This window comes from Phyllostomus discolor, chromosome 4 (assembly GCF_004126475.2).
Source record: "Phyllostomus discolor isolate MPI-MPIP mPhyDis1 chromosome 4, mPhyDis1.pri.v3, whole genome shotgun sequence".
In the NCBI taxonomy this organism is placed as follows: Eukaryota; Metazoa; Chordata; class Mammalia; order Chiroptera; family Phyllostomidae; genus Phyllostomus; species Phyllostomus discolor.
Genome location: NC_040906.2, coordinates 20,479,897 through 20,491,594, shown reverse-complemented (window position 1 = coordinate 20,491,594; position 11,698 = coordinate 20,479,897). Strand labels below are relative to the sequence as shown.

General features: G+C 36.5%; 1 protein-coding gene across 7 annotated transcripts in view; it reads right to left on the bottom strand.

The window, feature by feature from the left end:
* Positions 1–363: 363 nt before the first annotated feature.
* The window catches only part of ERBB4 (erb-b2 receptor tyrosine kinase 4), a 970,339-nt gene continuing 959,004 nt past the window's right edge, over positions 364–11,698 (bottom strand). For 3 of the 7 annotated variants that reach the window (XM_036022897.1, XM_036022899.1, XM_036022903.1), the window contains 3 exons: positions 9,368–9,415; positions 8,293–8,590; positions 364–5,559 (listed from right to left, as the gene is read on the bottom strand). In XM_036022897.1, coding sequence (XP_035878790.1) covers positions 5,114–5,559; positions 8,293–8,590; positions 9,368–9,415 — 792 coding nt within the window. In that variant the 3' untranslated portion in view covers positions 364–5,113. The remainder of the gene's footprint in view (positions 5,560–8,292; positions 8,591–9,367; positions 9,416–11,698) is intronic. The other 4 variants (XM_036022900.1, XM_036022902.1, XM_036022901.1 and 1 more) reach the window with 2 other exon arrangements.

Genomic DNA, 11,698 nt, shown 5'->3' with positions numbered 1-11,698 from the left:
GTGTGGCGTTAAAAGCCATCTATTCACACAAATGCAAGGTTTTCCTGGCCCAACCCTGCCCACAACAGCTCCATGCTTGCGACTGTGGAGAGAACTACTCTCGCAAAGGCCTCTCTGGGACTGGGAAATTGTATGTATTCTCCTGAGAAGTGTAAAAGCTAGTCTCACTGTAATACCAAGGTCTCCCCTGATCCTAGTATTTTAAAATTACACCAAGTCTATATCTGTATAATGTTATTTGTTCTTAAGCAAATGGCATTTAGAAGACTTGAGTCTGCCTTTCTGGGTCTGCATGGGTTCAAGGCTGTCCTTCACAATCCGTGTACACAAAGCAGCACAGAAGAATTTTCTGTCCCTGTCATATAGAGAAGTGAAAGAATTCATCTGTTTTGTTTTAAACAACTAGCAGCTTATACACATGGATTTCTTATTTGCCTTATCAAAAATCATCAGTCGAATCACTAGAGTCAAAAATAATGGAGCTACAGCTGTTTGAAATGCTTGTTTTAGCAAGTACCTATGAGAATATGAACTAATTCCTTGGTTTGTTTTGGGAAACAGGAGGTATGGAAAAAGAAAGAAGGCTTCACAAATTAACTGTGTTTTGTTTACCGGATGGCACCGCTCATTCTTTGTCTCTGCATAAGGTAATAGAACTTTTACATCTCCCTGACTTCGTTCTGAACACCCCTTAACTTAAAGTCCTAAATAACATGTTCACCTGTCAAACTCTTCAAGGTGGTGTTTGCAAAGCACATTCTAAAAATTTCTTTTTGTATTGGATACATTTAAAAACGGTAAAGGAATAAGAATGTAAGGAATAAAAATTAATTGTAGTACATTAAAGCAAGTTTTCGCGAGTGGGACCGGCTCTTTAACTGTCTACTTTCAGCTAAACCTAACAAATAACAATTTTAAATGGCAAACTTATTTTTTACTATGCAAAATCCATCCTACATGTTTATATCTTGCATTTTATTTTGTTACATTACATTTTGTGGTTAACTCTCTAGTTTCATTAATTTAATAATATTAAAATCATTTACTGTCTGATAACCTAACTAAATCTACATCTTACAGCGAGCGTTATCCTGGTTCTGCCCAGTTATATACATGCTGTCGTAATCACCATTTCTATTACCTTATGAACTACATACACTAGTTAAATAATCAACATTTATAGATGGGCGAATAATTCAAGTTTTGAAATAAAGGTTAGATAGCTCTAGAAAAAACTTGTATTTACATCCTTCCCTGTCTGACTTCAACAATATAATTTCTCTTTTCACTTTCAACACTTCAGAAAGCACGGTGATAGTCCCCCTAATGTCGTCTAGCAGTAGAACCTCACAGTCCTCCGACAGGTCTGTCCTTGGCATTGGGGATATTCATGATCTTCATGCCATGCCCTGCCTTCAGAAGCTATGAACACACACATCCTAACACTTACAAGAATACTATCTCTTCTCTCAGCTATCGATATTCAGTCTTTCTTCCTGCTCTACTAAGAAAAAAAAAACACCTCATGTTTTTACTTTGTATCTTTTAATATAATTTAAAAATTGCATGTTTTATGCTGTTTCAAGATTATTACTTGAGAAAGAACTCTCATCCTAAATTGTGCCACTAATGCTTGGGAAAAAAAAAATTGCTGCTCAGCATTTGAGCACCTCTGCATGGCGCAGGGTGCTCTGCGGTTCTGGGTCTACCCTGGTTCAGAGGATGTCTCTTCTCACCTCTCTAAGAAATATTTCTTTACACAAACTTTTCATTATACGTTTTTTTTTCCATATTTGAAAATACGATCCCCCAAGATAGGTAGAAACTACAAAATTTTGGGATTGCAAAAATATAGTCCATATAATTTTAATATTAATTTCTCTCTAATTTACTTAATTGATTCTGCATATTTGCACTGGTACAGCTAGCCCCTGACACATGATAGTCCAATGCGCTTTTCAGGCTTTTAATTGGCATTTTAAAATTTTGCTCCACTGGGTTGAATAATTTATTCTTCAGAACAAATGAAAATCTTTTTTTCTCCTTCTCATACACTCTGAAATATGCCTTCCTAGTGGGACAAGTCAGACACAAGAGAAACCCTGAAACAACTGAAATGAAGTATGTACTACAATAACCACTCAAAAGGAAAAATGCAGTGGAGTGCTTGTGAAACATGTTGGGGCCTTCGGGCCTACACTCGCCTCTATCTCCAGTTATTAGAGGGCGGTCACCCGATGTGCAAGGGTCTCGGGCTCTTAGGATGAAGGAGATTATATTCACTGAATACATTTCTACTCCCTCAGCAGTAAACATGTTAGTTTTCTTTCCTTCTTCAAAATAAGTGATTGTGCTCTCCATTTCTCAATAAAAAAACATTTGAATATTGTAAATCAGAAGAAAAAAAATCAAGTTCCAGTATCCAGCAAGGCTGCAATCTGTGCCGAGTTGGTACAGGCTTATCCAGAAGAAGAGGCTTGTATCTAAATTGTCATCAGTACTGATGCGAGGTCCCCTTTGTCTTGGAGACCCCTTGGAATAGGTGAGAGAGGTTAGGCTGTGGCCCCTGAATTATTCTCAGGAAATTGGTGGTTGAACTTTACTAGAAAGGATCTCACAAACACCTTCCTTGCTTCTTCCCACTGTGTTAGCTCACTCCACTTCTCATAGCTCAGGACAAAAGCAATCCCAAAGCCTCCAATGTTCTTGGCCAAAGACCAACATAAACCGCTGATTTAATGGGCAAGTTAGAATTCAGAGAGGCCATAAGCCAGTGATGCAGTACCCTTCTAGACATATTTGTGCTTAGATGATAACTTTGAAACCCTCTTACTTGTCAACTTCAGTAACTTGTAGGATCTTCCATTCATGTCCCAAATGAGTTCACTGGAGATCTCTTAACGAACAGCTAATTGTATGATGACTACTCACAAAAAGTTCATGCAATCTTATTCTTTGAACTGATGAAGAAATTCAAGAGTCATTCCAAATAAATCTAGACTAAACTTTTTAAGTTAGGAATAACATTACATTTATCTGGGTATTCCCCACATAACACAGTGCTTTTAGTAGACTCTAAGTAAATAGCAGTTGAAAAAAAATAAGTTGAAGATTTGGATGAATTTACTTTTTCAAACTAAGTATAGATTTCTTTGCATTTTCCCCCTCTAAACAGTTTTGTCATTCTAGATTTTTTGTCTAATTGCTTTCTTTTATGTGATAGACTTAAATTTGATTCCATTATGTTAATGCTAGAAAAAAATATGTTTTAAAAATCCAAATGACTCAGGGCAGGTTTTTCTAGAAAAGAGTGACTTATTTATATTTTCCTAATTACCGACCTGAGGTTCCCTTTTCCTGGAGACATTCCTACCATTTGTTCCCATTGCTCATATTAACTCAGCAGGTATTGACTTAAAACAATACTTAATAAAGATGGTTGTAGAACTAGGATGCTGTGTTTGAAGAAAAAGAGTTATTATCTAAAGTATCAAAAGATTATCAGTATGTTGGATATTAAAATAATTACATGAGAGGATTTTCATGTTTATTTACAACTTTTGATCCAAGGACCTATCTGTAAGTTCTGAATGGTTAGTTCTTTTTATTTTACCAATCTGTGCAAAGAGTTACCTTCCCCTTAACATAAATAGAGTCTCATACTAGAAATTACAAGGAATTCAAGCCAATCCTTACTTGCATTCCTTAATATGCAGTATACAAACCAGACAACCTCCCTCACATAGCAAATGTGATATCACATGTACATAATGTGCTGGCCCTCTCACCATAATCCCTAGATACTGTTCCAAAGTCCTAATTTGCTTGGTTTGGTATTTCCACAGTCCTTTTTTGTCTCAGCATTTTTTTAAAAAAATGTACTTAAATTAGTTATTTTGCTGGTTGCTTCCATATTGCTTCATTCAAAATCCAAAATGGAGTCTAGAAAGAGAACAAATAAAATTATAGTTTAAGTGCAAACCACATTTCTGAGTATCTTCCAGGTAGACATACCCAATCCAGTGTGTTTTCTTCCAGTTCAATGGGTTGATTTCCCATTGGGTCACCCCTGAAAATGTCAGTAGTTTTCATGAACCACACAAAACTGTCTCTTAGTTTTCCTTCTATCTTAACATTACCAACTGCCTATTAAGTACTGTCAGTTATGGAGGAGAAGAAAATGTTGAAGGATGTAAAGGAAGGGGGGCAGTGCATGTAAAATAGTGTAAAAACACAAATGTTAGATTTGATGCTACATTTGACTAAAATCTTGGCCTCCCTTTCCCATTTTAAGACTGTATTTTAAAATAGTGGTCATTTCACTATAACATCTTCCTTTTTCAAATTCTGTCAATGTATAGCAACACATAAGAAGCTTTCGATGTAAAAATTCTTTGCCATTTAAAATTAGAGACAAAACTAGGAGAGAACATAATGGAGGAATAAACCAAAAGGGGAAAGAGAGGAGGAGAGAGAGGGAGACAGAGAGAGAGGGAAATCAAGAAAGGCCTCCAAGAGTAGTAGTTATTACTTTGAAGTAGATTCAAAAATTATGAAAGCTGAGTTAGCTATTCTTCACTTGTTGGGACAGAAATTATTGGAGAAAGAAATTGGATTCTCAATCTCAGTTACTATCATGTTATAGAAAAAGTTATCTTTGTATTTATTCTAATGGAAAGCTTAGTAGGATTTCCAGGGATACTGAAACTATACAGTTCCTGTAGATAGGAACAGATAGCATGGGTGTTTCAAGATTCTGCATTAAAAAATAAATAAAGTAGAAAGAAATTTTAAAAAAGAAAAAGTTAAGAACTGGTTTGACATCAGGCATTATTGCCTCCTATTTGCTGGTCCTTCTCTAGCTGTTCCTGTCTCCTGGCCGACACTTGTAGAGAAATGAAGAAACAGTGTGGTTTTTCCTGTCTTTCTCTTTCAGTCTTTCCTTCTAATGTTCAAGTTAGATAAACTCGTAACTATCATTGCATCTCTATGTCTTCCCCTGGGAAGTTTCAACACTACTGGCCTTGGGAGTAGAAGGAAGACCATAAGAGAAAGAGAGGTGGCAGGGAAATTGGAGCGGGCATGTCTTTCCACCTTAAAACCACTGTTGAGTTTACACCACAGTATTTCGGTGTCTGTAGGGCGGAGGAGGCAGCACAGTGCCTGGCTTCAGCGAGAACTCAGAGAGGTATTCGGGATTCTCTGCCACAATAGGCCGGATCCGTCCATTTTGTTTATAAAAATATTTTGTGCTGTACTCCTGCAGGTAGTCTGGGTGCTGAAGAGTGCTCCGAGGCGGCAGGCTGTGGTTCCAGTAGTCAGGGTTGTCGAACGCTTTCTTGGCCTTCTCTGGCACAGACAGTACGTTGTTCTTCAGGTACTCGGCGTTCCCCAAGGCGTTGGCGAAAGTGTTGAGGTACAGTGGCTCATTCACGTACTCATCCTCGGCCTTGGGTGGGCCGGTGGAAGCATTGTGATATTCGGGATTATCCAAAGCTTGAAGGTCTCCATTTTTTCTCCGAGAAACAAAAGGGTTCTCTTCTACAGGGTTCAAATATTCTGATGAAATGTAAAAATATCAGTTAACATCTATTTTCTGGAAAATATTCATCAAAGCAAAGTTATACAGAATGATTGGCTTACTTGCTCAGCACAATAAAGACATAAATTATCACAAAAACTATTTTGTTGATTATTGCTGTCATTAAAAAAGGAGCAAGTAGGTCAAAAATGATAAGGACAAAGCAAGGGTCTAACAAGGATAATATCTTGTTCTTTGTCCTTCTTAATTGCATTTGTCTCTCCTATATATGGGGCCAGTTATTTACAATGTTTCTATTTTCTAAAAGTCAATAACTTATATTGGAAGATAAGAACTTATCAGGATTAAATCCCCTTTAAAGGTGAAGAAATAAGAGTTTTTTTTAAAGGATATTGGGAAAAAATCAAAATGTCCGTAGCTTATTCCAATCCAAGATAAATAGATGAAGTAAAAAAAAAAATAGCATTTTAGTCTGTATGGTTTTCTCTGGTGTCTGTATAAGTAACATGGATTTAATTATAAATATTCCCCCTTTACACATAGAAAAGGAAATTTCTAAGAAAAATAAATAAAAACTTAACTCAAATAACAAATCTGGTAGGCATCTAACATGCTTCTAAAGTGACTTTCTTGACTATCACTCCATCCTTGCACCAATCCTGTGCAAAAGGAAGTGCAAGCTGTATTCTTCCAGCTTTATAGACAGAAAACTGAGATTAAATAATAATGTATGGAGGGTACAGCTAGCAGTGACATAGAATTCAGATACTGTAACTCCCATAGAGAGATCATCTCCTCCTACTGCACTATTTTCATTACTGCCCCTATAGGAGGAGGGTGACCTCGGCCCTTGATAGAATGTTTTAATTCAAAAGGGGCTCAAAGCCACTATCATTTTAAGAAAAACATATGAATAAATTTTTTAAGGAAATCAGAAATCATTTTTTTCTTACAAGATTCCTGAACTTCTTAATTGAAAGTATAGAAATGTTTATACTAAAGTGCTCTACTCTCTGAGAGCTAAGCTAGAACAGAACATTCTTCTACAGAAACGTGGTCTCTTACAACTCAGATGCAAACTGTGGTAATGCTCTACAGTGAGTCCACAAGGCTGACTTGCCTTTCTGTTGGAAGATTTATGTGCCTTTTCTCAATGGAATCTACTTATTATCCTAATTCAGACTTGTGTAGCCATGCAGTTATACATAGAGTAGTAACTCCATGGTTGAGTTGAGACTCCTGCCATAGAATATTCCACTGTCAGGGGGATCGGCCAACTCTTCTGAAAGCCTACATTTGTGTCATTACTATATAAAAACATCATATATTATAACATAAACATCAGGCAAAAGGAATATGTCTATATAGCTAGATGTATTTATTATAACAGGCTATTTACAATATGTATTTAAGGAACCACAAATTGTAGTTTATAAACGTGAATATAACCATCTATTACAGGATATAATGGACCCTCACGCAGAGTCTTAAAATATAGTTTACTGTTGACACTGAAGATGCTGAGACATGATCAGTTTTTAATAACATCCACCTTCTTTTTATGATGCCATTAATGTAGAAGGAAAGGGACTTTTTAAAAATGGAAATGTTACTTGAGTTGGATGTTTAACCTCTCTACCACTAACATTATAGAATAGACCCCCCCTCATCCATTGGCGGTACATTCCAATACCCTCAGAGGATGCCTGAAAGTGTGGATAGTAAGGAATCCTGTATATTCAGTTTTGTTTCCTATATGTACATAACTCTTCACTTAAACAAAGCATTTCATGGCTTTCCCTTGACATCCAATTTGCCAGCATCACTACTCTTGTACTTTGCAGAAATTATTAAGTAGATTAAGGATGACTTGAACACAAGCCCTGTGAGACAGTGACAGTTAATCTGACAATGTAGATGGCCACTAAGTAACTAAGGAGCAGATAGTGTATCCGGCATGGATACGCACCCTGGGTGGGAGAGAGCAGGGTGGTGCGAGATTTTATCACACAGCTCAGAAGAGCATATACTTTAAAACCTATATATTCTTTGTTTCTGAAGTTTTCCATTTAATATTTTCAGACCTTGAGTAATTAAAACCATGGAAAGCAAAACAGTAAGAGGGAGCAACTGCAATGTTATTGCTGTGCTTTGTAAAACTATGAACTATGAATATTTTCCAGATGTGACAGTATGCATATAAGTGTATGCAGGGTTAGAACTTCAATTTTTGAAATGTGTCATAGAATAAATCATAATTTCCTGTAATAAACAAGGTTATTTGAATGACACCATTTTAATGAATCAGCCAAATATTTTATTGGTGCAATTCAAAGTCTCAGACATTTTTTGCCAACATACCAGTCTTTACAACCTCTACAATAAGTCCGATAAAACAATGGTTCTGACATCTTGTGATATGCTTCTTCATTTAAATATTTCAATAAAGATATGTTTAGGTTAGTGCTTTTCAGACTTAATCATACTTAAAAAATACCTGGGGATCTTGTTAAAATTCAGGTTTCTACCCAGGTAGGGCCTGAGATTTCTGATTTCTAAAAAAAAACAACCCATAACTGCTGTGGTTGCTGCTGATTCAGACAGTACAGCCTGAATGGCAGCAGCCAAGGTCTTTTCTAGGTCACAGATGGTACATTGTCCAGTGGCCTGAGAATACCCCTTCTATACTTTGCTTATTTTGATGGATGCGAATGTAGGATGGCAATCATTTCTGAACATGCTGCGTGTACCTTGTTTGGGTTTGTCTCGCATGGGGGTCATGTAACCTTCTTCATCCAGTTCTCCTCGTGGGCTCCGCTCCGAGGCAAACACTGTGGGGTCAGCACTGTACCTCTGGGTGCTGCTGTCCTCTTGGACATGGGGTGCCACTGGCTTGCGTAGGGTGCCATTGCAACAGGCATCATCGAAAATCTCAGCAGTGGCCCCCTGAGCAACAGGAGCTTCTGGGATGGTGTTGGTCGGGGCTCTGTAGGGCGCGGGCACGCCCTGTTCTGCGGCGAAACCCCCATCTCGGTACACAAATTGGTTCTGTCGATAGTAGAGACACATTTGGACAAAAGTCATTGTTAGGAATGGTTGTAAAAATGAACGTTAAAAACCAAAAAGATATGAAAGCTTCTCTTTCAGAAAAAAAGTCATATTTTTTTTAGCTTATTTGCCCTAATGGCTCATGGGTTTGAGTTACAGACTAACACTTAAACTTTCAATTTTTCTTAAAAATTAAATCATGGATAAGCAACTTGGAAATATATATATTTTTAATTTTCCTAAGCACCTACCACCTGATCTAACAGAACATAGTTCACATTTTTCCCCACAATTGGCCATGTTTGATATAAAATTTGAAATGAATTTTCATGACAAATAGCAACACCGTTCATTATAGACAGTTGCCATTAAGAACAGAAGCACAGTGACGCCATTTGAGCGGTGCTATTTGCTGCATTCTGTTCTGCGGTTGCCACGACTTTGAGTCTCTGGGACTTGGAGAACCACCACTGAGATGCTGACATTTTACTATACGACCTATAATCATGGAAGTAAAGATAACTGGTTTTCTCACCTAGAAGCATAACTTATGAGCCCAGGTAAAATCAATAGCTACTGTTGATGCATGAAATCTCAATTTTAGTTTATCTACTGAAGTAAAATATGTCTACAAAGACAGCTACGCAATCTACAGCGAATTCTTAACTCACTGTTGGCAAAGGCAAGATGAGGACATAATGGGGAGACACGAGAGAGGAAACACGGTGAGCAAAGACCAAAGTCCTAAAAGAGGAAGGCTGGTTGTGAAGTACTTACTCCTGACATGGGGGTGTAGGCGGGAGGAGGGCTGTGTCCAATTTCACTCTAATAGGAAAGAAAAATGGAATGATGGATGTAATAAGAGGTATATGAATGGGGAAACAAGAAAGAAAAAGAAAAGCCACATGAGTTGTATGAACCAGAGAGAAAACCATGCACAACAGTGAAGTTTGCTAAATGGTAAACTTGTCTGCACTCTGACGACAAGAGAGTTTATTTATGCATTTTCAGGAAATTGGATGTTTTAATTCCTCCCTGAAAAGGAAAAGTATATAGAAAAGGATTATAGAAAATGGCTTAAAAATTAGGTTGACAATGAATATTTCTCTGATTAACCCTAGAAGAAAGGGGAAAACAATAAACAGTAAACTGTAATTGCCGACAAGGAACAGTTTTCTTTGTTGATGTTAAATGACTGGAATGGCCACATGCCACAGCACCAACTTTCCTCTTATAAAAAGACTTTATCTTGAAGGAGATAGAAGCGGATTTCAATTTGCCTGGAATAAATTTTTTTCTATCAAGTTACATTTATTTTTCACCATTTCAGCAAAGGGTCAACTTGTTAGCCTCTCCTTATAAAAAGGTACATATTCTTTCCTTTTCAGTTTCATTTCTTTTTTTTAAGTTAAGAAACAGGAGAAAACTTGGAAAATCAATTTCTTTCCTGGAAACATGCTTTACATACATTAGTTCCATTTATTTAGAATCAGTTAAAATCAGATTTCTGTTAAAAAAATCACAAAAGCTATATTCTTACAGCTTAATATTCTATGCAGCCTATGGGCTTAGTAAAAGTAGGTATAAAAATATGACAAAACATTAAAGATACTGTTCCTTCAGGTAAGTATACAGGATTATATAAACAGCAACTTTGTTTTTAAATAAAAATACATATATACATTTATTCATTAAATGCATTTTTTGAGAACCGACTATCTATGTGTCAGGCACTTTTTTAGGTACTACAGATAACAGGGAAAATAAAAACAGCCCATTTTATCAAGCTTGTATTCTCTACATTCTGTCTTTGAGCGAACAGAGATAACTACAATAAACCTCAGAGACAAAGTCATATATAGGTAAATATTCCAGGTCAATGGTTCTACAGTTTAGAGATTCATAAAACAATCTAAGAAGAACATGATCTCATGGTGTTGAACTTTCTAATATACATTGGTCACAACTAGATATTACTTAGTCTATTGGACTAATCAAGGGGTAGGTTTCAGACCTCTGAGTTCTGAACATTCTAATTTTCCCCATAAATGAGTCACTTATATGATGGCATAGAAAATACTTATCTCTTTCCTTCTCTGATGACATAAGTTGACAACACATTGAACATTTTGACATGAAAAGTTAGAGATACAGTTAAAAAGTAATGATAGAAGGTGGTGTTGCACATTAAATAGATTGACTGTCTCATGATTTGCTAGAAGCTGTGAGCTCCGGTCCCGATTATAAGCCATGTGGTCAGTCATGAAACATGTCAAGCCTTCATTCTCATTCTTGGTCTCTCTAGCTCATTCTTAGTGTAGGCAGAGTAAGTTAGTGTTTATAAACGAACTTTGTAGGCTAGCGCAAATGTAGAGACTACTAAAATTTAACCATTCACACCTGCTAAACTGGATTTTTAAAGTCAAGCAATTAAAATGCCAAAGGTACTCATCAAGAAGCATTTTACAATGCTTACTTATTCTCCACATTACCTAAAATGTAGATAATATTTTGTGATCTTTTAGAAAGATATGAAGTCAAATATATTGTTCAGATATTTTGAGAAAGGAATTTTCTATATAGTCCAGTGTTATATAAAATAGGGGATGGTATAAGAAATAGGATAATTGACTGGTAGAACTTTATTATATTACAAACCTTTGACTGTATCATTAAGCTCTCATTATTTAGCAAACATTTAACAAACACGTAGCCATTCTCTACAATGAAAGCCCAGGATCTGTGGTAGATGCTGGAGATATCAGGATGCACTAAGAGAAACATAGTCACCAGCCCTTTGCAATTTACACTGTGCTGTCAGACATTACGTGAGCTTGTTAGAAGAAAAGGCAAGCAGGAAATGAGATGGGTGTGAATGTATTTCAATACAGTGATTACATATTAGGAGGTAAGGTATAACAAAATATTAGTAATTACCAGTATTCCTTTGACCTCTTAGCTGCAGGAGTCGCTGTACTACGTCATGTTTGACTAGAATCACAGCTCAAGGAAACTGCCTTGACTTCTGCACATTTTACATTTTAAAAAACTTGAGAAAGAAATGATCAAAGGAATAACTCACAAGTCATTCTTCACCAGGAAATGCTT